Genomic DNA, 26,342 nt, shown 5'->3' on the forward strand with positions numbered 1-26,342 from the left:
AGTGCTGCTGCTCGTACTAGTGACGTCAAATTGAGTATGGATCTTGAGGATTGTTGCACCCAGCAATGTTCTCCCGGGACATGACTCGCCAAATTTGGCGCGTTCTTCAGTTTGTGGTGCATGTAGGAGGTTTATACAGATGCTAACCAAGGATGACATCCAATCTGAGTCTGCATTCTGTTACAATGGGCATGGGCATGCACAATATCTTTGCAATATGGCGAACTATCCCCGTTGCTGACTTGAGAGCATCTCACTGCGATATATGTGTATTAGTGATCATTCGATTAGTGTGACCAGCACACCTGGAATCATGGGTCTTTTGTGTGATAGCGGTGCCTCCTCGGCTCACCCGGTGGTTTTGGTTCAGAAGCTAGAGCAGAAAGAGTCAGTATGGGAAACAAGAAGGCTGCATCCTGGGCTTTCTTTTGCTTCCTCGGGATGTGTCTTTCATCCGAGTCTTAACCAATAAAGGCCAATTCGAGGAACACTAGCTGATCTGCGGTGATGCCAGCAAGGGTCTTCTGATGGCGCTAACCAGCAGCTGAATCCAGGGGTTGAAATGAACGGCGCGCCGATCTTCTCGCACTCTCAGAGAAAATTACTGCATAATTTCAATACGCTGCACAAGATCTTGATACATGTACATCGTGGCTGCCTGGAGGATCTGAACGCAACGAAATGGTATTATTGACTCTTATTTTCCGCTGAAAACATCCTCGAGAAACCCTTGTATCAACTTTGTGCTCTTGGCGTCATCGGGCGGCATGATAGCGCTCGCGTAGAAGCCGCCTATTCCCTTCTCGCGGTTCACAAACCAGACCAGGTTCGGAATTCCTGTCATGAAGAGTGTCCCGCCGGGCAGGATTCTAGTGTCATCCTTGATGAAGTAAGCTCCTGGAGCTTGACCAACCTTTGAAGGATCATACTCCTCTCCAGTCAGCCGGCCGTACATGATCTTGAAATTTGTTAGTATCTCATCTCGACGTGATGATTTCATGGCAGACTTACTGCACCATAAGCGAGCATCCCAGCGGATGACGAGTCGGCGCTGAACTGTGGCGAGAACAACTCCTTCAAAGACTCTTCGCCGAGAATCATCGGCTTAGTTTGAAGAAGGTCAGTTGTCAACTTGGTGATGTCCGGTACACTCGAGACGAGGCCCATAGCTCCACTGTCGTCCTCCGTGACAGCGGGGTAAGGGCCTTCCATGGGCACGAGTGTGCCATCCGAGATTCTCGTACTCGTCTCAACCAGTCTCTCCTTGATTGTAGAATCTCTGTCAGGATGGAATGTTGTACTGGTCATTTCCAGAGGCTCGAAGATGTTGGTCTTCATGTATTCGCCGAGCTTCATCTTGTTCAGTCTCTCGACTAGGATCCCGGCCCACTCGACGCCTCCTCCATAAGCCCAACCATGGCCTGGCTCGAAGAGGAGAGGGATGGTGTATGCCTTCTTTGAGTCCCCCGAAAAGGCTTGCGGATGTTCTCCACGAGACATCCGCCAGGCCTGAAGCCTCGGATCAAAGACGTCCACACCAATGCCACTAGTATGAGAAAGCAGATGGCGAAGAGTGATCTTCTCCTTGTGTGGGTGAAGTGTCACGTTGCCCGCTTGATCATGGCCAAGGACTTGAAAGTCTTCGAGTTCAGGAAGAACATCGTAAACCTCGTCGTCTAGTTTGATCTGGCCTCGCTCCACGCACTGCAAAGCAGCAATCGCTGTAATTGTTTTCGTGATCGAATAGATCCAGAATACACTATCCTTTCCGATTTTGTCGGACTTGATGGTGCTGCTTCGGCCAAAATACTCCTCGATGAGTTGATGCCCTTAGCGAATGTTAGCAATCTCCTCACATCGATTGGTCCTGAAAGCCTGGACTCTGGAAACCACTATATCGCACGAAGACACACCTGATGAATCGGTCGCGAACACGGCCAGGCCAGTGACACCATCAGCATCCGGATGTGTTTCTGCTACAGCCTGATTTTGAAAAGATGTCGACATTTTTGTTAATAGGCTCCTCTGATGTGCTGCCGCAATGGTTCACGTTTCAACCTAACACGAGGATTTCATTCGACCCCTTGAGTGAAGCCAAGGCGATTACTGACGTTCTCTCTGCCGATGAGTATCGGCCAGCTAGGAGTCTTTAGCTGATACAGTAACATCCTGGACTCATGCGTCACATTTCTTCCTTGTCGTTGTTGGCAGAAATCCAAAGCAACACAGTCGCACGGGCCGGAAGACCGGAAGCTGGCAACACTGGTTTCCGGCCGAAATCCGAACCATGAATGACCCATGTTTCGGCATGATTCATCGACACCAACATGAGTACCTAGGCAACCAGACGGAAAGCATCTCATCATAAGGTAGTATTACGCAGTGGTTATGGGTTTCGGACGTTTGTTTCTTTGAACGCCGTGCAACTTCCGGCTGCGAACGTGGTCCGACTCGAAGCAGTGCTGAATGCCCCGGCCCACTCAAGATCTGACGACCAGTAATTTAGGCGAAGGTTGAAAGCGCCTATGGTGTCTAATATATCTCCTCACGTTTTTGAATAGATACCTGCTCTGGAAGACAATAAACCTGTTATGTTAAAATAATTGATCATCAGACTGGACAATTCGACCATGGAAGCTATTGCAAGTCGCAAACGAATCAACCCCCCTAAAGACGCCGTCCCCAATGCGCTCGCGGGCAAGGTAGCCCTAGTGACGGGCTCTTCGTCCGGCATTGGAGCTGCCATTATTAGAGAACTCTCAGCCCGAGGGGCTTCGGTGGTCATCAACTACGGTTGGCCCGAGTTGGAACGCGCCGCGCGCGATCTTGGGGAAAGCCTGACGAGCCCTTGGATTGCCGTGGAAGCAGACATTTCGACCACGAGCGGCCCCTCTCATCTTGTGCAAGCCGCCGTCGACCAATTTGGGAAGATCGACATCATCGTCAACAACGCAGCTAAAGCAACACTTGCTAAAGTAGAAGACACAACCGTCGACTTGTGGGATGCGTCAATGTCAACCAACGTCCGCGGGCCATTCTTGGTGTGTCAGGCAGCGTTACCGCACCTCCCACCCAAGTCGGAGGGTGGCGGCGGTAGGATTATCAACATCACTTCTGCTGTATCGACAGACCCTGAGGTTCAACAATTGGCATATGCCACCAGCAAGGGTGCGATTGCGACTCTTACCCGTTGTCTGGCAAAAGAGTTACCACCTACCTACGGATGTACGGTGAACGCAGTGTCTCCTGGTATCATCAAATCGCCACAGTTCCTTGGAGAATTGCAGAGAACTGGCGGCGCCTTTCTGACGCAGATATTCGATGCCAGGACCCCTGTGGATGGATGGATTGGGTTGCCTGAAGATGTCGCTTTTGCAGTTGCGTTTTTGGCGGAGGAGAGAGCAAGCTGGATCAATGGTGCTAGTTTGAATGTCTCTGGAGGAATGTTTCTTGATTGACCTCAACCTTTACAACTCAATCTTTAAAAGTTTACGATATTGACCAATTGCCATCTATCCAGCCTATTGATGGATGTGTGCTGTATAGCTCTGCTAGCAACTCGTTCTCCTCCAGAGTGCTCAAGTCAGGGAATGTGATCCCGCTGGCTACATGTTCCCCTGCTACCGGGATAGATAGTGCATCCTGTACCAATGATGTGAAGGGCCCTATCTCAGAAGGGCCCGAGAGACCTTGAGAAACCCTATCATGGTGTGTGTGCAGCGTAGTCTTTTGCGGCGGCAAATTTGCTGTTACTGGGACTGTTGGGGAAGTGACATCGATCGACCTGTTCACCTCAAAGATAGGCTTGCAGAGTTTAACGAATTCCTCGAAAAGCTTTTGGACTCCCATCAAAGCTGGATTATGGCCAGCAAACTCCTGGAGGCTTGTTGTAACCTGAGTCATCAAGCTGTAATCTTGAAGACTCGAGGTGTTGACTGTGTGGGTGAAAATGACGAAAAAGGGGTAAACGGGATATAACAAAATAAGCCTAAGCAGTCAGCTGTCAACGATTACGTCTTTTCGATGGAAACTTGAACTTAGAAGATGGACTTACCACGAAACTGAAACCCGAAACAGGTGAAAATCCACCAAAGTTTTAGCGATGCTCAACATCTCAGATAGGGAACTAAGAGATGTGCGAGCGTAACCAAGCAATTGCTGGTGTAAACCAGCATCATCGATTAGGTACGGGTGGAGCTTGACAACCGATGTCATGACGGAATGATAGACAAAATCTACGCCCATCCACTCGGCCTGAAGATACTTTTCCTCGGTATGCAAGGGCTGCTTTTGACACTATCCTCAATCAGTAAAAGCTCTCTGCCTATTTCATGTACTCAATTACCCCCACCTCTCTGATCGTTTCTTTTATTTTCCACATCTTTCCTTGCAATGTTTGGATTGTTTCAACATCTTCTCGTGCTTTCCTGTTCTTGATCTCCATGTGGTGAACAATTTCGGATTGAACCTCGGCCAATTGCAGAAAGACTTGAATGAGTGAAGTATATGGCTTCTTTGCGTCTGGTGGCACCAGTTCCGCAGGGTTCATGTCGAATTCGGGCAGAGACAGGCAGCGGTTCATGCTCAGAGCCAGCGCTCTATCAAACATGTAGCAGATCGATAAAGTATACCGAGTTTCTCGCAGCTCATGGGCAGCCATGGTCTGAGAGCTGATCCGGCGAGGTCCACCCAAGGCCATGCATACTCTCGATGCTGACACACTCAACTGCCAACACATCTCCAATTTCCCCGAGAGGAGCATAAACATGGCCTGAAAGTCTCAGCATGAATAATTCAACAGAACGAGTCGCGCAATACTCACACCGGAAAGCAGTGCTTGAAGCAGTGGCAAGCTTGGCTGGTCTAGAACGCCTATACGGCATAAAGCTGCTTGTAAGTTCTTCTCATACTGTTGGCGCCTCTTCAGAATATGCTGGGCCATAATAGATCCTGTCGTATGATAGTTGGAGGCTCCTAGATACATCCAGACAAAGAAGTTCACAGTCACTATGTAATGAACACGCGTCGCACCATTTACAGACTTTTCAATCAGTTCAAGGGCTTGACGCTCAAGCGTTTCTTCAGAAATGACAGACCCGATGTCCATTGTAAAAGACTGGCCGACACTTTTTCGAGGACCTTGAATTCTATCAGCACTATTCGACAAGACATAAGAAAAGGAGGTTTCTGACTTGAAAGGATCAGATAAAGACTTTCGGCTGTTGGATAAGATGTTTCGCTGAATATATCAAAGGTTTCCGAAGAATCCTCTTCGTACGCAATGACGCTTAGCTGCTGGGACGCCTGCTTTGAAAACGCCAGAGCTGCTCTGAGAACTTCTCGTTTTCCTGCATCTAGCCCTAGGCGGGACTCCAGCTCCGATCCGATATGACTGTGAGCTTGTGCAGCAGCTGGTCCCGTTTCAGTGGTGGAGGAACAAGTTGACTTTTGCTTGCTATTCTGAGAAGCAGGTGTCTCCCCTGGCACGTTTCCATCATCGTGAAATTTTGGCTCTGAACGTTGTTCAAGAACTGAAGAGTTGCCATGTAATTGTTGGGGAGCAGCTTGTGGGCTGCGAGGCGTTATTCTTGGCGACGAAGGGTTCCTCCGAGTTGATGTGATAGCAAACGAATTATTTCTACATCATTTCCATGTGTCAATTAGTGTCGTCGAATTCAGACTCTTGTGGCCTAGTAGAAGATTGGGAAACGCACCTCACATAAGCTGCATGTCTAATTCTTCTCTTAGGCCGTCTGCGTAAACAATCCACGGAGGCCGCTCGACAATTGGCACAAGGATCCTCTCTGTCGCACTTGATCTTTTGAACGAGGTCAGTATAACATGAAGATTCAAATTATAATACTTCGATAGAGGCGCAGCAAATGCTTACCTTCTTTTCGAAGCAAAAGTCACACTAGGCCTGGATTAGTATGCGGTACTTCTTCACCAGCAGAAAGGTGGGACTACTTACGGCACGATTCCTCGGCGCAGCAGCGTTGATCGTCCCGATTTGAAAGGCCATACTTTACTATGCAGCAAATCAAGTTCATCATAACAGTGCTGACCATGAAGATTCGCAGTTGTTCCAGTTCGGAATATTGTGTCCGAAAGGGGTGTGAACAAGGCAGAGGGATGGCGAAGGGATGAGGGAGTAGGGCAGCCTGGCCGGAAGTCAGTACCGGTGGTTGGAGCCAACACTTCAACACCCGGACGGACTTCGGACGGAGACCTCTAGCTAATTGAAGCTGTCATCGATCGGGATGGAAACATCCGAGCGACCCATGTTGATGGGGATCTCGGGCGCGTGGGTTCGGCCACCGATGCCGGTGGGATGAACACCATTACTTATTTCCAGGTCATGTCGCACCCAGATCTTGACCACAAGCTGTGACATTGTGGACAATGATTGCCAAGTACAGCTCTATTGGGGACCAGGGCAACACAAAGATCACTGGAAAGGGTCCATATGCTACTTTTATTACTAGGAGATATTACTCGATGCAGAGGCATACACACAATAAGGATAAAGGTGTCTGCCGATTGCTGACTTTCCAATTTTCAAAATAGAAAGTAACTAGAATACCCATATCAAGGAAGGTTGATCATCTGTCTCTGATCCGGCGAATTCACGTGAATTTCCTTGTTTTACTTTCTCACATGACCATTTTCGTCAATGTCCTCACGCAGAATCTTCTTCATAAGCACTGGGTTGACGGGGTCAGGGAAAACCTGCTCGTATGTCAGTCATTGCCGATGTAGTCTTGAGCAATAGAATTGCAAACCTGATTCTCAAAATGAACATGCGCGTGTCTGCCTTGGCCATCCGGGTTCTTGATATCGTAGTTCATCAGGATGAACGCGACAATCAGCTTTATCTCGATATCGGCTAAGAATCGCCCAGGACATGCCGTCTTGCCAAAACCCCAGCCCAACATATCTCTGCGAGCGCTGACATAGTGATGCTTTCCGCCATCTTTGTCATCTTGACGCAATTTCAAGAATCTGAATCCGTCGAACTCAGTAGCGTCAACGAAGAACTCACTATCACGGTGTATGGCGAACGTCGGAAACTCGAGCTTTGTACCACTCGGGATGAAGGTACCGTCTGAGAGAGTAACATCTTGGGTAGCGCGTCTCTGTAAAGTTGCTAAGATATAGTTAGATCCACTCACGGCTAACAATCAATGAATGACATACTGAGGTTCGGCGAGTTCAGGCGATGAGTCTCGCGAATGAAACTGTCCAACTTGTGCATGTCCCACAAAGCAGCTTTCGAGAATTCCCCATTGAATTTGACCAAAGTATCAATCACCTCTTTCCTCAATTTTGGGATATACTCTGGATGTGCCGAAAGCTCGAAAATCGTCTGGGTGAGCACGGCGGAGGTGGTGTGTATTCCTCCCACAGCAAGATTCAGCTGCTCCTTGAGATGCATGTCAATGACCGCGGAAGAAGCACCTGGTGCCTTGCGAGACATATGGTAAAGCACACTCGTCGGCTGACGCTCTAATACGCCGTTCTTCTCTCGCTCATCAATTTTGCGGATAGCGTCGACAACTATAGACCTTCCGAGGTTGAGTTGCCTCTGAACCTCAGCGTATCCTGGCACAAATCGATGAACGACCGGCCTTAGCATTGGGGGCCAGAACTTCAAAGCATGCGCGTGCCTTACCCCAGCATGCAGATACTCGGTGGTCAGAGCGACCCAAGTCTCATTGTGAGGGGCATCACTGTCAATCATGACTCTTGCTGTTAGTATGCCGAGCATACGAAGCATTTTCGGATAGATGTTGACCGAAGTCCATTCTATCGGTAATGAAGGTACGTTAGTCAAGTGTTGTTGTAAGTAGATTAGGCTAGTTGGAGAGAATGTATACGCAACTCGCCTTCGGATTCAGTGAGTGCGTTGTGAATATAACCGTCAATAAGTGAAATGAAGTCAGGAATGAACATGGCTAGAAAAAGCGGAAGTTAGTTCCACATCGAAAACATCTTGAAGGGGAAACTGACGAAGATGAGGTGTGATTTCTCGCTTGAAAGTAGACAATGCGAACTGCTTCAGTCCGCCCATGTACGTGTAATCGATCAACAAATCCTAAGCTTTCTCAGTATGACAAGCCTGGCTCCATTTCTCTCCCGGTCTTACTTCGTCGAGGGAGGTTTGGAAGCTAAGTCCTGGCTCTTTCGAGATTTCGTCCGCATATTGATGCGGAAAGATGAGTTTGACACCTATCCTAGTGTGTCAGCACATGTAATCAAGGAGTGTTGTGAGAATATGAAATTGCTCGTACCATCTGCTGTATCCACGCCAAAGATTCTGTCTTTGAACTAACGGAATTATTCAGTCCGGAACATCCACCACAAGGTTCGAAGCTGCATACCTTTTCGTATCCTGTCTGCACAATACCGGGAGCATTGAAGATGTATTGGCTTTTTCGTTGTTTAGGGTCTTTGACTTCGAATCCAACCAAGGGGATTCCAGACAGCTTCGAAACTGATCGGCGATACGCGAGGGCAGCAGCAACGCCGCATAGAAGGACCCAGGCCCAAACAGTCGAGAACATGTCTAGAAGTATACGGCAGTACTGATTTGATCGATGTATTCAAAGTTGACGAGAGTAAAAGTCCAAGTTCTACTTGCAACACTCCCTTTGTATATCGCCCCGGACGAGACTGCCCCTTTTCATCACCATTCATTGACGACATGACTTCGTCTCGAGAAGAAAAAAGCCCCTATGCCCCTCAAACTCCCATAACCCACTGTGCGTAACAGATTGCAGACATAATTAGCGATCAGTAGCTCCTCATTGGATTGGGCTTGTGGGGTCTTAGCACACACATCTCTTCTCAAGCTGCTTCATCGATCCAGAAAGCCGGCTTTCCGTTTTCGCAAAACGGCCGACATCCGACAGAGCAAGTCTCGAGACTTGAGTAATGCCAAACTCCCACCAACGTAGTCACAGATTTTTGGTCGCACAGAAGTTGAGATCTACAGATACTAATGGGTTTTCCGGACTCCGGTTTCCGAAAGCCGGGTGTTCTCGAGACCCACCTGTCGCCCGAGAGCGACGGGCATAGCACGAAAGTCTATCTCATTACCGGGAGTTAGAAGCGGTAGCCGAGTCATAATTCTTCCAGAAATACGTGTTAGCTGTGTCAGTTTCGATTGAGAGAAACCGTGGCCAACTACAAAGCCGAACGACTTTTCACACCAGTCAACATGAGGGCAAGACACAACCGAGTCAGATTTCAAACCATTATCACCCAAATTCTACCTTGATTTCTTTACCTTGAGAAGAGTTGACTTGGACTTTTCGACTGCTGGGAGAAAAGCTTTACTGCCTGGACATAAGATGACAAGTTCCACGGCCCTTCAAGTTGCCATCATCGGCGGTGGCATAGCCGGACTCGCAGCGGCACGTGTCTTGCGAGAAGCTCATGATGTCACCATATACGAGCGTAATGATCCAGAAGCGGGAGAAAGTGGTGCTGCCATCGGGCTAGGTCCAAATGGCTCGAAGATGGCCGCCAGACTTGGACTTACTAAAGAGTCCCTGAAAGCTGTTGTATCTAATGGCTTCAGGAGTTATGACCAAAACGGCAACTTGATTAAAGAATCAAGGATTGACTGCGTCAAAGACTTCGGTTCCGAGTGGTGGATGGTCCATCGCCAGGATCTCAAAGATGCTCTCCTACGAGCTGCAACAAGCCCTGATCTGGTTCTATCTGGTCGTCCTGCCAAGATTATCTACAATTCTCGCGTTGTGCGAATTGACCCTCAAGATCGAGCTTTAATCTTTGAAGATGGGTCCGAGATCAAAGCGGATCTCATAATTGGTACGTCTAGTCGCTGTGCTAAACTAAGATGACTGAACCTTAAGAGTATCCAGGTGCGGACGGCATTCATTCGAAAGTCCGTCGAGCTGTTGCTGGTCCGTGTTACGCTGAGTCAACTCCCGCGAACCTTTCTTTGTACAGGTTCACCGTTAGCCGTTCCAGAGTATCGGATGTTCTCGGAGAAATTCCGGATGTGCTCAGATATGAAAACGGCGTTTTTCTATCTTCCTTTATTGCGGCGGACGGGTCGAACCGAAACGTTGTTGTATACCCCTGTCGCGATATGGAGGTCATGAACTTTGCTTGCGCTGTCCCAGACAGTATGCTTCGGCAGCAGACCGAAGAGTCTTGGACTAAGGATGGCGATGTACACGAAATGCTTGAGAGTTTTAAGGACTTTCCATCATGGCTTCTACAACTCATGAAGTGGGCTACCCTACATCATTTTTTCGAGATGAAGGAACGCTAAGCTGACTACCATTACCAGAACCTTGCCTGACGTCAAACTATATCAACTCCGTGATGCAGACCCTTTAAGTACCTTTACGAAAGATTCGACTGTTTTGATTGGCGATGCAGCCCACCCTATGGTGCCGTATCAAGGACAAGGAGCCAACCAAGCTTTGGAAGATGCTGAAGCATTCAGAATTCTAGTTCACCCAGACTTCACACAAGAGAATTTGCCCGGTAAGCTGAAGCAATGGAACCAAGCCAGGTGTAGCCGCGCATCCCAGGTTCAGCTGAACTCAAGAGTAGCGGCAGCTAAAGTTTCGCCTGAGATTATCATGCAAAGGATGAAATTCAACTGGACTTACGACGGGATCGCAACCTCTCCGGCGGGCCTTGGGAGCATCAATGATCTTCCAAGTTCCGACTTTTCTAGATGATCATCTGAGTTTTAAGTTAGAGACAGAGTTTGAAAATAGAGATACTTTTCTACTGCGCTTCCTGGACCATTGCAACAAGTTTACGTAACCTCCCTACTTCTCAACGTGTTCAACTCAGTTCCCCCTTCCTGACCGTCCGCATAAGTTGCGTAAGTCAGGTAGTCTTTGTACGCGTTTGATCTTGGGTCGCTAGTTGTTGAACTCTCCGTGCCGCTGCTCTTTACGGTTGCTTGTGAGCTCTCCCAACCCGAGCGATTGCCCGTTATCCTGATTGTAGTGATGCGTGCCAAAGTGTCCTGAATGCGGCGAGCAACGGAACGCCCTGTTCGTGGCTGATTCCTGTCTGGCTGCTGAGGCGTATACTGCTTCATGCGATACATTCGCGGTGACACTCGTCGAATGAAAGAAGTCATCCCCGGCATGCACGCACAAATGACACTCATGTGCATCTCAACCAACGACCAAATTGATAGTTCTTTGTAATCGTCTGTATGCAAATTCTGAAGTCAGTTCTGGTCTCCAAAAGTCTGTAAGATCTCACTCACACGTTGGATTCTGCGTTCCGCCGAACTTCGCCAATGTAGCCAGCCGGATCCCACTCGAGGCCGTCACCCTATAGGGCAATCAGTAACCCCTAGAATACATAATGAGTTATGTATAGCGGTACTTACGATAAACCAACTAAAAATATGAGGCTCACGCCGATCTTCTTCTTGAGAGTCCACGAGACAGTGATACTACATCCTTTGATCAGTAATCGAGTACTGAGCAACCTCTGACATCTTCTTACAATTGAGTGACTGGCAAAATGAACAAAATGAAGTCGATGGCAATATTCACTCCACCGTTGATAAATGCCATGAGATTAACGTTCCCGCACTAGTTGGAATCCCAAAATCAGCCAGTGTGATCCGAATGGAATGGCAGTAGGCCAGGGTGAAGCCACATTAGACGCATACCTTTCCTTGATGCTCACCATCCCATTGCGTCCAATTATAGCTCACTGGGGAGCATACGAGGACGATAGCTAGTATCTGCCCGATACCATAGACCGTCGTGACCCCTAACATAACATAGCAAACCACCCGGAACCAGGTCTCGGCGAAGAGACGTAGGTAGAATATGAGGATCGACAACTTGGTGACAGCCACAACGAATGAGTAGAGAAGCTCCTCGACGAAGAAAAGCTTGACATTATGTCAGTATGCTATCAGTTCCCCAGTGATTGGGAGCATGGGGTATTGGGGCCCGTCCTTACCAAGAGAATCTGGGTGATGTTGTCTGGAGAGACCATCCATATGTCCTGCCCCAGACCTATACCGATCACTACGGATATGGTCAGTCATGATTGTTGAATAAGGATGTCAGCTCGTGAACACACAAATTTGCGATCCAATGTCTGCTGGGATCAGCGCAAGAGTAGATGCAAGGATCAGCCAGTCGTCCCAGCCGAACGAGAATGCAGGATTCAAAGAAGGAATTTTGGAGATCAGTCGAGCAGCTAGAGCCACCAGCGCAATAGAGAAGAGAGTCCATGTGATGGGACCTTGATCCGTGTTGCGACGAACGGGCACTCTGCAAGACGTTTTCGAGTATCTCTGTGCCTCTGGTAGTTAGACGCCTGTCAGCATGATCTATGCGCAACGTCTTGTAGACTTGAACCAAATGATAGATGGGCTTCGAAAGAAAACCGCTTCCAAACAAGTGATGTCATACGTAGAGACTCAGTCACAGTGCAATGCTGTGCCAAACATGCGCCAATGTTTCCGTTGAGCAAACGATTTGTGCAAATACACGTAAAGTCGGTAGCGTTGCAAGGCGACTTTGCAACCTCTCTCGTTGTGCAATTCAACTACGTTACCTTGAGTTAACGTTCACTTAGAATAGCAGATCAGTGGGGTCTTACTGCACATGGGGATAACGAGGCTGCCATCTGCTCCATCGCGGCTGCTGCCGGGTCAAGGGGGGCTGGTGATGTTACCCCGGGCGAAGTTGCATTTGATATTGTGGTCAGTTGTATAGAGGTGGATGCTGCTATCACATCTACGGCGAGGCATGCTAGCCAAACCGCGATGCGCAGTCTGGTCCAGCTCATGGCTGCGTGTCATCTGAGGGTTGAGGCAAGTCGTCCTGTCCACCTGGCGTGATCATAAACGTGATGGAAAAAAGCCCAGAACCAACGCCTAGCCATGATTACGAGATCATTGCGCGTGTTGAAAGGATGGGGGCTCCACCCTATTTATGAGGTCACTAATTGTCGCTACAGCCGGTTGCAGTCTAGATCGAGCGAAACGAGAGGCTATGTGGATCGGAGCAACCCAGGCCTGCCGGGGAGGCGGCGCATGCGGATGAGACATTTGTGCGATGCAGTTGTCGGTGCGAAGCCAAACTCAAAACGGACGATTTTCATCGTCAAGTTCGCTGCACTGAGTCAGACTGTCTGTTAGCTAGAAAATTGCGAGCCCAAATTACTGCCCACGCGAGCTACGCTGTCGTGGACTCGGACAAGGTTTGTAGCCGTCGTTCCAGAGCATAAAGAGACGGCAGGTTGCCACGGGACGTGGAGCGGCATGTTCGACTCCGCAAGGGCACAGGCACCTTGGTTGCCCGGCTCGGTCCAGATTCGGGAATGACTCGATCCATGGGAAGCGCGGGCCTTTTTGTGTCGTTTACGAGATGTCGCGACACAGTGATAGAATAGACTTTTGCCCAATTCTCACTTCCCACGTGGCAGCTACACTACCTATCCTTAAGAATGGGAGCTTGCCCGCCGAGCAGCCACGCGGCCATGACACGAACAGAACGGAGCAATTCCCTGCGAAGTTCCCCGAAGAATTACGCAACAACGCTTCGTGAACACTCAAAAGACCGAACACATGATGAGCCTTGAGCACTAAAATTGCACACCCATCTTGTTTACAATAAAGCACAGGTTCATCGGCCGGTTCAAGAGTCTTGTGAACATGCAAGAGAAATGCTCGACTCGAAGTCTCAGTACTTAGGCCATATGTGACTCGCGTATCAGAGCTCATAACCTTATGCTAGGAAGCCTTGATAGATCAACTCGTCGAGCATGGCTGAATGAGTCAGTCGCTGCCCGTGCTTTGCTTGGTCTGAAGGGGCCCTTAGTTCTTATTACCTTGGAATTGACGGGTTGTTTGATCGCATGTCCTGATCCGAATGGTTTTTATGTGCAATGTGATACTGAGCTACTAGACAAGTATTCACCCATCTTGTGAGAGTCATGGTGTAGATATGGGATACCTGGGTAGTTCCAAGCTCTATCCAGGCTGCCTTCAAAGCAATGCTCGTTATAGGTTGAGTCTTATTGTTTACAAGACACAGTACTTGCAATTTCTTGGATTGAATTGGGTTCTAGGATCCTACCTTAGACTGAACAAGTCCGAGCTGGCCAATGAATGACATTCCCAGATGAGTATGGCTGAAGGTCACGCCTAGACCTGCCATACTTCGTAACAGAGCACCAAGAATTTCTTGTTGTGCAACCATCAGGTATAGAAATGTTTTCAATCAATTCGTCAGAACTCAGATGAGGGCTAAGACTACACGGGCAGGTATGAAGAGGCGAAAGGATCAACGACAGGTATATTTTGCAGCCTGTCTCGGATCACGAAGCTGTGCCACAGCTATACAGTCAAACTATCACGTACTAATTCGTTTTCAGATTTACGGATGCTGGGCTTGCACAACAAGTGCGAGGCGCCTAGTTCTTGAAAGGAAGGCAACCTGAATTGAATCTCGGCTGTCTTATCATTCTGCCGATTGAGTCCCATATAGGAAAGTGAGAACGTTGCCACGCTTACTTTCCATAGCTTGGCAGATCCTATAGGATTTTACTCTTACCCTTACATCCAGAACTGCAGGTCTCATAGGGTAATTGTCAGCTAGCCGTCGCTCCGCCAAGATGACTAGCGACTCTAGCAATTATCTCTGCTAATGTGGGAAGTAAGAATGTATTGCCGAGAATGTTATTCTCTGTCCAATGTTGTTAATGCCAGAGAGCTATAAAGACTACATGTTAGCATCCAGGAAGCCAGATTATAACTCGATCTCATCAATCACACTAGATCAACAATTTGAACATCTTCAAGTCTAACTGTATCACCGTCTTCAACTCACAAAACCTCCTTCAAGTCTCAAAATGCGTTTCTCCATCGTCACGCTCCTGACCGCCATCATGGCTGTGACCACTGCGGCAAGCTCTGTGGAAGCTGAGAAGCGTCAGCTTTCGGCTGTAGGTGTGAGTTGACAACGCGTAATGGGTTGAGCTAACAGATCTCATTAGTGCGTTCAGCAATGCATGGATGATCTTGGCATTTATGACGGACATGCCATTTCCCAGTGCAGGAGAACCTGCGGTGAACGCCCTTGAGAGAAAATTGGGTGAGTGGCGATGATTTAAACCATTCCTCTTCAAAAAAAATACCTCAAGACTTCTCTTTCGATACGCCAACTACGATGTTCGGTCGCTTACTCCTTCCCGTCATATAGCACCGAGTCCGCTAGACTCCCGGGGGTCGCACAAAGTTCGGGTTCTATCATTATGCGTTCAAATCAGGCGTCAGAGTAATCCTTGGCCGGTTTTTTGAAGACGCGGCGATTCCAGTCGTTAGATTGCCTAAGGTAGAGAAAGTAGACGCGGATAGGTGCAAATACCGGCTGGACTTGTCAACATCTTTCTTTGTAGTCCTAACTAAGTACCAAAACCTTGTTCAGCGATACTTTCTCCCTGCCTAGTCCAACAACTTGTTCATTTTGTCAAGATCGCTTGCCGCCATTGACAGAGCTCTCAAAGTTATCTCCTTGCTGCATGAACTGCACGGTCTATATTGATTCCGAGTGTAAATCTCGTGCGATGTGGTAGACTCTCTGTCCGTTGTCTAACCGGCCTCTTTGACAACCAATGAGGAGAGCTCCAAAGGAAATTTGTGTTCTCGAGAAAAAGGGGTATGCACCAAAGTGCATATGCCATGCATGTGGCCATTTTCAGCAAGCCGCATGTACTGAACAAACCAAACTACATGTACCTACATGGCTGGTTTCCGGACCAACATGGGCTAAGTATCGGGCCATCATTTAATACTTTGGGCATAGGTTGGTAAGTAATCCATCACCTGCATTATTGAACACTGTCTTCAGGCGATTAGTGGCCAGAAAGTCTCGACCATCAAAGACCAGATTTGTCGAGTCGTTGACGTTCTAGAGGGGTGACCTAGCGCGTAGTCTTACCGATGCGGTATTCTCACCGTAGAGTCCATCGGGCCTTTTGTTTCTAGTCATTCCATATCTCTTGCATGATCATGCAGCGCTTGCTCGTGTTGTCTGTTCATTGGTGTTCTATGAAATTCCTAATATCTTCGCCGTCACGAATCAATAATGTTCCGCGAGAGTCTAATCACATGTAAGATATTTCACAGCCAACCGTTTCGGTTGTTTGGTCGAGAGCCAGGGACGTTGGACGCGCTAATTCCCGTGAACATAGCCTAGACCCATGATATGATAACCACCATCCGGGTTTATTTGGTGGCAACCATGAAGGATCACCCGGTTTCTCGGGAGGTGGGGGCGGGGGCACGATGCAAGGGAGGCAACCAGGCCTGCCGAACCTTTTTGCCGGCCGGTATCACGATCAAGTACTTATTCTCACTGTCCCCTCTTGGCACTCACCTTCCGTTATTGTCGTTTCTCGCCGTTTTTGAGTAAACATTTGTTTCCAAACAAGAAACATCTGTTACAGCATGTGAGTGCTGTTAGCTCACCCCCAAAGAATGAGACCTCGATTTTTCCAACCTGACCACGGCCAAGTAATGGTACTCAGATTCTCAAATCAGCAGCCCCATGCCCAACCCTCACTCCATGTAGATGCCCATAAAGCCTTACCGCTTGTGACTTTGATTGAGACTCACACGCCCCGTGATCGGAAAGATCTGCCCGTCCACTCAACACGTGAGTGAATCAAGGCTAGCGTCAAGTACCGCGCGGGACGATCGAAATGAGGAGATTTCATGTCAGGATCTGCGTCTAGACCGGATGTCAGAGATCCACTGCATGCAGGTATCTTGGAACCCTTGCATAATGTCCCGCTGTGACAAAGCCTTAATTGTAACCTTACATGGTGGGCGTGCCTCACCGTTGGTTCACTCCAGAAGGGAGGCAAACATCCTGCTTAGAAGCTGAGTTATAATCACACGGCAAACACACATGTCTTGTCACCGCCCGTCGGCCGGCTCCCTCCTCATCGGGGGTCTGATCGGGTCCGCTTCGTTGGAAAACAAAAGTTCTGGTGAAGCTGGTCCAGATAGCCGCCGTTGCAGTCCCGGGCCGTTCACCTCCCTGATTGGATTTTAAGATTCACAAACATGGAAAGTGATGCTCCGCACCTGCCCGTTGGGTACTGGGTGTATTGGATGTCACGTTCTCATGGTCAAATGAACGCATTCCGCGGTTGCAACGGCAAACCGAAAGCAGCGAAGCATACGACGCTGCAAACTCCGTCGGCCGGAACTATGATGCGGAAGTAAAAAGCACCCGGTAAAACACCTTATTCTCCGATTATCGCATCAGGCTATTAAAGAATCGATGTGCCTCTTCGAAAGTTCAGGTCTTGGACAATAAGTTCTACTGCAGCATCATCCAGCCTTGATACAATCGTCTCACAAGATCAGTCCATTCATCTCAGATCCAATACCCACACCATGAAGACCTTCTCCATCGCCGTTGCCATGCTAGCGTCCCTAGTCGCTGCAGGGGACTTTAGCAAGAGTTGCACGGACGAACACGTCGACCCCGCAACCCAGGTTCTGACGGCGAACTGCAGCGCCGGTGACGGCAAGGGCACGGTTAAGTCGACTTCCCTTGACCTCAACCAATGCTTCACCTACACGGGCACCAAGATCCAGGTATGCGGATTATACACAAAATTGTATGTGCTTTACGTTGCTGACTCTCCCGGTGTAGTACAGCGGCAAAGGCCACTTGGGTGATTCCTGCAGCGACTGCTATGTCTACCGCATCGAGGACCCGGTCTACGGGCCGATTTTCGGCACCACCCGTGTTTGGCTGAGCTGCTCTTGCAACGGCTCCGAGAGTCAAATCGAACTTGGTAAACAGCCCCTCTTCTCCCCCTTAGGTCTCGGCAACCTGCTAACGATGTCGTCGCATCAGATACTACGCCCGTGTCCAACCAGTACGGAACTCTGAGCTGCACATCATGATCTACGAGAATGAGAGAGGCCTCTATCAGTTACCGCTAAACACCCTTGAAAGTGGTGGCGGCGAATCGTGTTGGAGGCTATGAATGATGTTTGACGAATCACAAAGCACGATTTGAACGACCGCCACTCTCCGCCGCTGCGCGGGCAAATGCGACGTGGCTGGATGGAAACCATGGACACTTTCTCAAAAGTTCATACCCTTCTTGTACATATTTAGTCCCTCTTGTTCCGCATACTCAGTAGCTACATTTCAATGTCTAGCATTCCGTTTCTTTCGTACACGGTACCAGGTACGATTCTTCCCCAGACTCTAAAATTCTGTCCCAGTCGACTGTCTAAATTCGTAGAAATAGTATTGCGATTGAATACATCCGAGCAGTGCTGTCAGACCATAGAGTCGACGACCACATCGAGTCATCCATCCTCACTGCAATCATGATGTGAAAGTTTCCATCTTAACGAATCAAAACTCCTTTCCTTGCATCAACCCAAAACTCCACGCTTCCGTCAATGCCGTAATCTCAAAGCAAAGCCAAGGGACTCGGCGGTCCTGCTCGATCCCCCGAACCAGACAAAGACATATTTGCCATCATTCTCGCAAGACTGGGCAGTGTCTCCCAGTTGTATTCCTCCTTCCACTGGTTGCCAGTCTTGGCCTGGATGACGAGATCATACAGATTCGCCAATTCCCGGCTGTCCCACATTCCCTCTCTCCGCTTCATGCCACGGAGAACATCGACGATCCTCCGTTCGAGGTCAACATTGTCGCAAAAGGCGCAGATGTATGCAAGCGAGGGAACAATGTCTGCCGCGAGAGCAAACATGGGCCTGGGAAGTCCTTCCCTGCTGGCCACAACCTCCTCGGCCATATCAACGAGCCCGTGCAGTTCGGCCATACTGCTATTCTTCATGGCACACGGCCCTTCTTGGGCATTGAAAATCTCCCAGCTTTTACGAGAGAAGCGAAGGGCTTTGAGCTCGTTCAGGTCCGCCGGCTCCAGTACATCCGGTAGGTTCTCCTGCAACAAATCGAACCGGCAACACCAAATGTCGAAAAGCCTTGTTGCCTCCTCCCACGCTGCCTTTTGCTGGTCCTGCACCTCTTGCGGAGGCTCCGGTGTAATGCAAGCCGAGGGGCCTGAGTGCCAGCAATTATCGGATTCGCAAAACCAGCTGTCTTCAAAGGCGTCCGAGAACGTCAACTCGACAAAGTGCAGCCGATGCCGGGCTTCGGATACGTTTTCGAACGGCGTGTTGCGCTCGTCTTCGGGTTCTGGCTGTGTGAAGTAAGATAGATCGGGGACGACCTCGTCTTCAATGAGCATAGAGGTGTCCATGCCGACGCATGTGAACATGGTTGTGATGTCGCACAACTGGTCAAAGTGTTTCTTTACCGTGTCTGCCAGCTGTCTGTCGTAGGCCGACAGGGATGAGGGGTCGCGTTGATTGAGTATGGCTGCTTGGTGGAGTGACTCGAGGACTTTGGACCCAGCCCTCAGGTGCTGGATAGCCTTGTCGTATTGACCTCGCACAATCTCGTAACAAACAAACACTAGACAGCAGATGAGCGTGATTCGAATGTTGACAGGTGATGGATCAGCCATGATCTGTATCGTCTCTGAGACGGCCTTTCGGTAGTGCCTCACGGCTAGATCGTTGAACGCTAAGGCGGATTCGGAAGGTTGTTCGTCAAAGTATGGGTTCTCAAGAAATCCCCTGTGAGCCACGCCGAGCGCAATGATGGCATGCTTTACCGAGTCTGAGTAGTAGCCCAGTGGCAGGATGTAGTTGCTCCATAACTTGGCGAGAGGTGTGGCGGTTCCGAAATCCGGGACAGTACATCGGTTGACGTGGTGGAACATCAACCTCTCGAGGGTTGTACCGGAGACGTCCCAATCTACAGGAGGCGATAGCTGCATTACTGAGTTGATAAATCGCCGCCGAGATGGTGGGATCGAGCGGGTCGAGCATGATGATGCTGGGCTCGGCCGTTTGCTCGGGAGCGAGGTCGGATATCCATCGCACTTGTGTTTGTCCTTGCTACACCGCTTACAGAACGGCTTCGCTTCATCGCACTTTACATGTCGGGCTCTGAGAACGGAATATTTGTTAGCTGCTGGAGAACTAGAGTTGTCTACGTGGAGGATGAAGCAGCACAGTCGATGGTTGTAGGGCGAGGCGGAGAAGCCTTACTTGCTGTCAATGGGGTAGGTGGCGTCAGTTGAACCAGTCTTTAATAAACTACAGTGGCATCAGTGTTGTCACAAACCATGTTAGACATCCGGTCCTGACCTTTGATGCGCTCGCCCTAGTCCGCTTGGGTTTCTTGGGTGCGGGTACCACCGAGAAGACTCCCGTACCCGGGATCGAGGTATCCAATGACATGGTCGGCTTCGGTTGCGTAGTGTGCGTAATAGTATATGCGAGCGTATCTAGGCGCATAGGATTCACTGGTAAGAGGGCAAGGTAGCCACTGACAGGCCGTCGAATGCTGAATTCAGTACTCCGTACACCGTTGGGAGTGAGGCTCTCTCGGAAATCGGGTTGTGCGGGCGCAGGAACTAAGACAGGGGATACACTTGCCAAGATTGGCGCGTTCGGGCGGCGCCCACTATATAAAGCCAACGTGTCGAATACGGACGATCGCGACCCTCGGCCGCCGTATGCCCCTGGCTGGTCCCTGCGACGTCAGCCCCTTCGTCAGAATCGACATGCGTTTGGGCGCTAGGTTTAGTCTTTTACGACAGAGCCAATCACACAGACAAAACGTAAGTTTTTACCTCATGAAATATGGGGCTGGTGATGGTGAGGCAGTTTTAAAGACTCCAAATTGTCCAAATCAAGCCCACCGAGAAGAGAAAAACAGCTGCCTAGCCGGCGTGGACCACACGGCGACGCCGATAGATTGAGTAAAACGCTTCTTTCAGCCCTACGAGGCCGAGTATCAGTCTCGTCACGTTTCTCGGGGGTTCTCAAAAGAGTTTGACTAGCCGATGATGCCCCCCCAACTCCTAGTTTCTTCCCCGTCTCCCCTGAGATGGACATACACTCTTGGCTCTCGCCCCGTGGTCCGTGGAGTCTGGAGATTCAAGTGGCCCAGTCTCAGATCTCTCTCGACAACCAACATCCCTGCCCAGGTCACATTTTCCAACGGCAAGTTGGACTCGGCATCGAGTGCCGGTCGTCTGTGCTACAATTCGGAATAACGGCGTAAGGCCGCCGCCAATTGTAGGTTAGTCTTCCCTCAAGCCTCCGAAGCTCCGTGGCTTCTAGCGCCGGGCCTTTAAATCTACAGGGAACTTAGGCCTGGAACATGTGAAACTCAAATTGGCTGCTGCCTAGAACACGAACGCTTGCAACGTAGTATCGTTGTTATTTCAAGTCTGTCTACAAACTAACGATTAGAGCTTGTAGATTGACGTTTCCTACCATTAAGCCTGGCTAGAGAGATAGCTAAAGTCGTCGGACAACGATCCCCTTGGCTGTCAACTCTATTTTTGTCTTTGGGAGTCACCTCTTAACGTAAGTTCTACTAGTGAATCTTCTCATCATTCCACATTGTGAACTAAATGCCGAAGACTTGCACCTGTTGAATGCACAAATTGGTGACTGCCGTTGGAGTGAATCAGGGGCTTCGCGCTCGCGTTCCACTGGCATCAATGTCTCCAGCTCTTGGCCCCAAAACTTACCATGCTTGGACAATCTATCTAGGATCATTGACATGCTTACCCACACTGGGTCCCCAAGACCCGTCCTGTGCCACGCTAGTTACCAACGCCGGCAGCGTCTCAACTTGACTAAACTTGGCTACGCGTCATAAGATTTCCAAGGCATGTTCTGCCCAGTTCCCGATGAGCTACGATGCGCGTTTGATGTCACGGACCGTTTCTAGCACTAGGAACTTAACGATGCGCTAAAGCAGATGCTGGATAGCCAGTCGTTTGGTTGGCATACTGCCAATAGCCGATGCGTGACGCGCTTAGGAATGTTCTGGCTTGAAGTCATTGATTGGCCGTCACATTAGGCAGGCCATGAACTTTTGTAGCTCGGGGTGAAGGTAAGTTTGCACACACGAGATCACCAAAAATGCCACAATGTATCGCCGGATCGGTTGTGGCCACGCGTACAACATGCAATGCTGAAATTTGACTCGACGATGTACGAGATGTCATCCGATCTGATAGACTGCGCCATGGAAAGAGGTCTTTTCCACGGCTTTAATTCAGGTAGAGCTTTGTATTTTGAGACACGAGCTTAAGGGGGTGCTTCCCTAGCTAAGTCTAAGCTCGGCCGTGTCAGTGTCGATCTGCAAGATTCGTCTAGGGGCTAGAAACAAGCTCTGAAGCAGACGTGCCCGATAACATGGGATGACATGGTGACACCAGCTCTCACTGGAAGGTGGACGTCCGCGCCGCGACGAGTCTCAGTGACAGCTGTAGCTTGCATGAGACACCAGGCGGTGTTCATCAGACCAAGCCCCGAGAACAGCCTCAATCAACTGAAGTAGGTCCCTTTGCTTTGATTTCACCAGATGATTCATTCGTCGATGCATGTTACTACTAAATGATAGCAGCGAATATGGATTATGCGAATAGGGACCTTGTACAAGTATTGGAAGCTTGGGCCTCTCGGCACCAGTAGATATACTGAAGAGGGATACGGATACCACAAGTACGAATATAGTAATGGCAATCGGTACAGAGCAATATGGGGAACATCCCCCGAGTTCCGCGGAGATAACCTCCAATTGGCAATAGCTTCAATATCCTGAGACTATCAACGGCGCCCCCCGCATAAGACATGCAAGTCTGTCAAGGGTCCCTCATGTAACATAAACATCCAGGGGGCTTAAGCAGCACAGGGGGAGGCTTGGGCTCGGAGGCCTCGACCCACCCGCAAAAAAAGTCCGTCCTAGAGTTCTGGTCTGACCCATGCAAACTCAGGTAAGGCGTTCTTCGAATCTTATCGTAGGAATCACATCGACAGGTTTACTGCTGAATATTGTTCCGTCAAGGAATGTTGTAAAGAATTGTTGATCCAATGGCAACGAAGATCCCTGGCCTACGTGTCTGTGCCAGCCCTGGTAAGCAGATCAATCATCTGTCGGTCGGTGCTACTCGGTCTTTTCCACACGAATCGGTCTTTTCCGTAACGGTTTGCATATAGAAATGTACCCTACCACGGTAAGCGTGTCCGAGGGGCGCGGGTCTACGTTGTGAGTGGTGTGACTGGTCTGCGGGTATCGAGGTGCACCTGGACACGGTGGTGGGTAGATGGGGCTCCAAATCGAGTCGACCATCTTAACTATGTGCATTCACCAGTTGAGGGAAATTGCGAGCTGAGACAAACCGTGAGAATCTCCTGTTCTTTCGAGGTCCGAGTGCACTTCACCTTCTTGGTTGGTTGTGGTCCTTATGGTACGCTAGTATTAAGCGTAAATCTACTCAGCCCAGTATGACAGTTGCTGCCTTGGCGTTGGCGCAAAGTCTTTTTGTTACCGTTTTCGACATGAGAATAGTTGATTCCGAGTGAAAGTTGTCAACTTGCTAGAGAGCTGTTAAGGAGCGACCTTACCTTATCAGGAGACGATCGATCTATCATTGATGCAAACCGCGACAGATGGGGTGGCCTCTCCTTGGAAACGGATAGAAACGACGCAATGCATCGAATCCCTCGCACCCTCCAGCATCAGAGATGCAAAGAGTGCGCGTGCCAAAGGGCCAAGCAAAAGGTTTGACAAATACCTGAAACCTCAAAATCGACTCGCGATAGCCGTCGATCTTGCAACCAGTTTCGAGTGCTGAAGAGCTGACATCTTACGTACCTCAGCAATGCGTTTCTTCTACACAAGCCTGGGCTTCGAAGGACTGTCACAATTGCATGATGGAAATTGACCCCTCACGAGACTCCACGCCGACGGACAGACATACTAGCGCTTCTCGGATCAAAACCGAGTCCCAGTCACCAAAGTCGGAAAACTCTGTCAGCTGAGAGACGCTGAACAACCTGACGGTTTTATCGATCGAGTCTAGATTGGATCAGCCTCGAGGAACACTGCGAGTTCTTCATGCCACTTTGCTCGTCACTCGACAGCCCATCCCGATCCAACTCTACGCTTCTACAGTGCCGCCATGTTCGACGCGGCTCTGCTGCGAGACCCAAACCTGCCGACTACCTAACAGTTCAGCATCATGAGAAATCGTCTTGAGACTGTTGTCGACCACACGCTTCTATTTTGAGAGGCAGAATCTCGCCTGTACGCGGTTGCTTGGGTTCTAAAGCTGCCAGACCCTACGAGAAACACCAAGTCCGACTGTGAATTGGTTCCAGCTACGTGGCGTCTAAGGATCGTCTCTTCGACATCATCGGCTCTATCATCTGCGGATCAAAAGGCACGGTAAACGACCAGCGACGGAGACTGCTTCGACGGCACTCTCGACTTACCCTTTTCACCTGAAGGACTATACAGCTCGTTCCAGATATCGGACCTCCGAGCCAATCCTCCAGTCTACACTCATCAAGATAGGAGAGCAAAGATCCAGTCACCAACACCCCATCTCTCACAACAACCTCAAAGACCCTTAATCAACTCTCCAACCTCCTCCCTCGAACCCTCAGGCCTCGTAACCCAACACTCCGCCCAGAACCACCCATCCCCCTCCAACCCCCTCTCATCAAGCCCCTTCCGCCTAACATCCTCAACCGCAGCCATCTGCTCCTCCCTCGAACTAAACCTCCTCTGCCGAAAAACCCTCCCCTCAACCTTCTCCGTCACAAGCCCAAACTCCGTCCTCAACCTCTCCGCGACCTCGTCAAACGAGAAGACGCGCAGCACAAACGTCACCATCCACATCTGCGAGGGAGACGACGGCGAAGATGCCCTCGCTGCGGCGGCGATGCGGGTGAAGGTTGAGGCGCCGACGTAGCCTACCCCGCCTGTACACACCACAAGCTTTACATCGTGGAGTGCTTGGCGGAGGTCCGGTGAGGGGTCGTGGGTTTCGAGGTTCTCTGTGAAGGCGGTTGCGTGGAGGCCTGTTTTTAGGGAATACGATATCGCTTCGGGTGCGACGTCTAAGCCGATTACCTCCACTTCGTTTTTCGGATCTTGCTCGCGCCGCAATCTACGTCCCGCGAAGAACCGCTCGTCGGCCTCGATCTGCTTCCGAGAGCAGAGTTTCGGGGTGGAGGCGTAGTGTTCCGCCAACGCGTTCATATCGATATCGTGGCGGAGGAGGGCGGCGTTGATCCCGTACGAAGAGCATACATCCAGGACCTTGACTTGGTTTGCTGCGGTCACAGCATCATCGCCGTTTGAGGTCGGGGATGGGTCCCTCGCGGAGATGTGCTGGAGAATGCGGCTCACAAAGGGAAGTGCCTGCTGCGGGATTTGGTATTGGAGCGGCGTCAGAGCCGCGAAGTAAGCGCGGGGATCGGGCTGGTTGTAGATTGATTTGAAGTCGGCTTTGCGCGTGTTGCTGAATTGCTCAGGCTGCTCTTCGATCGTCATCTTGTCGTTGGGTTGCGAATGCGGAATGTATGTACTGTAAAGAATGATACTAGAAGGTATGGATCATAGCTTGCTCTCTTATTTCCCAATGCTTGGTAGCAACCGAGGGAGTCTTGGCCAAGATATATCTCTTTCAATTGACATATGTCTTCTGCCAGGACATACTACAGCTCCTACGCAAGGAAGTCAGGTACAGCGACACAAAGCAAAGAGCCAAGATCAGCAACGAAAGGCACCGGCCAACCAATTCCCTCAATCTCCTCATTCACATGTGCTTAAATCAAGTTTTACGCGGGACCTGCATACGCGTGGGCTGTCACTCACATCTGTTGAACTGAACATCACCATCGCATCAGGATCTCGGTCTGCAAGGCCGAACCCTACCTACCAACCATCACAGCTCGATCAAGCCCACTTCTGCGGCGCGGGCCGCGAGGCAGTGAGCCCGCTTGCCTCGCTTCTACTAACAGCCGTTACTTTGTCGATGCAGTCTACAAAAAAATACGCTCTATGCATTAGCGGCGGGGCCAATATGCACGACAAACGAGTGGTCAATGGTCATCTGAGAATCTTTGCTACTTTGCGTATCTCGATGAAGGACCGCATCATGTAGGCTGCTGTACGTTCATACCGCCATGCGTGAGGCTGACGCGAGGCAATTGAGCGAACTTGTAACCGAGCTGCAGCAATCGGCATCAGGATGTAGTATGGGGACTTTCGTGAAGGGAGGCGGGGTCCGGTTAGAATTGGCCGATCTGGACACACTTCTGTGAAGTTTGCTGTCCAAGACCTCACTCAATTTTATCAAAGCATTGGCTAATTCTCAGAATAATTATGGTTGTATTAAATCATTACTATATCATACTATGCGCT

General features: G+C 49.8%; 11 protein-coding genes across 11 annotated transcripts; 5 read left to right on the top strand and 6 right to left on the bottom strand.

Moving 5' to 3' along the window:
• Nucleotides 1–697: 697 nt before the first annotated feature.
• Nucleotides 698–2,007, bottom strand: CABS01_07193 (beta-lactamase; the record flags this gene model as incomplete). The annotated part of the gene is made up of 3 exons (XM_060540557.1): nt 698–958; nt 1,012–1,829; nt 1,914–2,007. 3 exons carry the CDS (start codon nt 2,005–2,007, stop codon nt 698–700), a joined length of 1,173 nt encoding a protein of 390 aa, XP_060403442.1.
• A 623-nt stretch (nt 2,008–2,630) lies between these two features.
• Nucleotides 2,631–3,458, top strand: CABS01_07194 (3-oxoacyl-(acyl-carrier protein) reductase; the record flags this gene model as incomplete). Its single annotated transcript, XM_060540558.1, has 1 exon — nt 2,631–3,458. The coding sequence occupies one exon, from the start codon at nt 2,631–2,633 to the stop codon at nt 3,456–3,458; it is 828 nt and encodes a 275-aa protein (XP_060403443.1).
• Nucleotides 3,459–3,489: 31 nt separating this feature from the next.
• CABS01_07195 (uncharacterized protein) lies at nt 3,490–5,107 on the bottom strand (the record flags this gene model as incomplete). The annotated part of the gene is made up of 4 exons (XM_060540559.1): nt 3,490–3,988; nt 4,055–4,296; nt 4,346–4,771; nt 4,823–5,107. 4 exons carry the CDS (start codon nt 5,105–5,107, stop codon nt 3,490–3,492), a joined length of 1,452 nt encoding a protein of 483 aa, XP_060403444.1.
• Nucleotides 5,108–6,645: 1,538 nt separating this feature from the next.
• CABS01_07196 (uncharacterized protein) lies at nt 6,646–8,564 on the bottom strand (the record flags this gene model as incomplete). Its single annotated transcript, XM_060540560.1, has 8 exons — nt 6,646–6,729; nt 6,783–7,147; nt 7,198–7,806; nt 7,878–7,955; nt 8,011–8,095; nt 8,147–8,229; nt 8,292–8,328; nt 8,382–8,564. 8 exons carry the CDS (start codon nt 8,562–8,564, stop codon nt 6,646–6,648), a joined length of 1,524 nt encoding a protein of 507 aa, XP_060403445.1.
• Nucleotides 8,565–9,353: 789 nt separating this feature from the next.
• On the top strand, nt 9,354–10,306 carry CABS01_07197 (uncharacterized protein; the record flags this gene model as incomplete). Its single annotated transcript, XM_060540561.1, has 2 exons — nt 9,354–9,837; nt 9,891–10,306. 2 exons carry the CDS (start codon nt 9,354–9,356, stop codon nt 10,304–10,306), a joined length of 900 nt encoding a protein of 299 aa, XP_060403446.1.
• A 1-nt stretch (nt 10,307) lies between these two features.
• CABS01_07198 (uncharacterized protein) lies at nt 10,308–10,724 on the top strand (the record flags this gene model as incomplete). The annotated part of the gene is made up of 1 exon (XM_060540562.1): nt 10,308–10,724. A coding segment is annotated over one exon (417 nt), but the record flags the coding sequence as incomplete, so codon positions are not given.
• Nucleotides 10,725–10,804: 80 nt separating this feature from the next.
• On the bottom strand, nt 10,805–12,819 carry CABS01_07199 (uncharacterized protein; the record flags this gene model as incomplete). Its single annotated transcript, XM_060540563.1, has 8 exons — nt 10,805–11,211; nt 11,270–11,337; nt 11,396–11,461; nt 11,515–11,603; nt 11,684–11,911; nt 11,983–12,050; nt 12,106–12,322; nt 12,631–12,819. The coding sequence occupies 8 exons, from the start codon at nt 12,817–12,819 to the stop codon at nt 10,805–10,807; spliced, it is 1,332 nt and encodes a 443-aa protein (XP_060403448.1).
• A 2,067-nt stretch (nt 12,820–14,886) lies between these two features.
• CABS01_07200 (uncharacterized protein) lies at nt 14,887–15,117 on the top strand (the record flags this gene model as incomplete). Its single annotated transcript, XM_060540564.1, has 2 exons — nt 14,887–14,979; nt 15,031–15,117. 2 exons carry the CDS (start codon nt 14,887–14,889, stop codon nt 15,115–15,117), a joined length of 180 nt encoding a protein of 59 aa, XP_060403449.1.
• A 2,323-nt stretch (nt 15,118–17,440) lies between these two features.
• Nucleotides 17,441–17,959, top strand: CABS01_07201 (CVNH domain-containing protein; the record flags this gene model as incomplete). Its single annotated transcript, XM_060540565.1, has 3 exons — nt 17,441–17,644; nt 17,703–17,847; nt 17,910–17,959. The coding sequence occupies 3 exons, from the start codon at nt 17,441–17,443 to the stop codon at nt 17,957–17,959; spliced, it is 399 nt and encodes a 132-aa protein (XP_060403450.1).
• A 521-nt stretch (nt 17,960–18,480) lies between these two features.
• On the bottom strand, nt 18,481–20,401 carry CABS01_07202 (C6 zinc finger domain-containing protein; the record flags this gene model as incomplete). The annotated part of the gene is made up of 2 exons (XM_060540566.1): nt 18,481–20,083; nt 20,205–20,401. 2 exons carry the CDS (start codon nt 20,399–20,401, stop codon nt 18,481–18,483), a joined length of 1,800 nt encoding a protein of 599 aa, XP_060403451.1.
• Nucleotides 20,402–24,530: 4,129 nt separating this feature from the next.
• CABS01_07203 (uncharacterized protein) lies at nt 24,531–25,469 on the bottom strand (the record flags this gene model as incomplete). The annotated part of the gene is made up of 1 exon (XM_060540567.1): nt 24,531–25,469. The coding sequence occupies one exon, from the start codon at nt 25,467–25,469 to the stop codon at nt 24,531–24,533; it is 939 nt and encodes a 312-aa protein (XP_060403452.1).
• Between the last annotated feature and the right edge of the window lie 873 nt (nt 25,470–26,342).

The sequence above is a fragment of the Colletotrichum abscissum genome (genome assembly GCF_030869225.1).
Source record: "Colletotrichum abscissum strain IMI 504890 chromosome Unknown Scaffold_15.1, whole genome shotgun sequence".
Classification (NCBI taxonomy): Eukaryota; Fungi; Ascomycota; class Sordariomycetes; order Glomerellales; family Glomerellaceae; genus Colletotrichum; species Colletotrichum abscissum.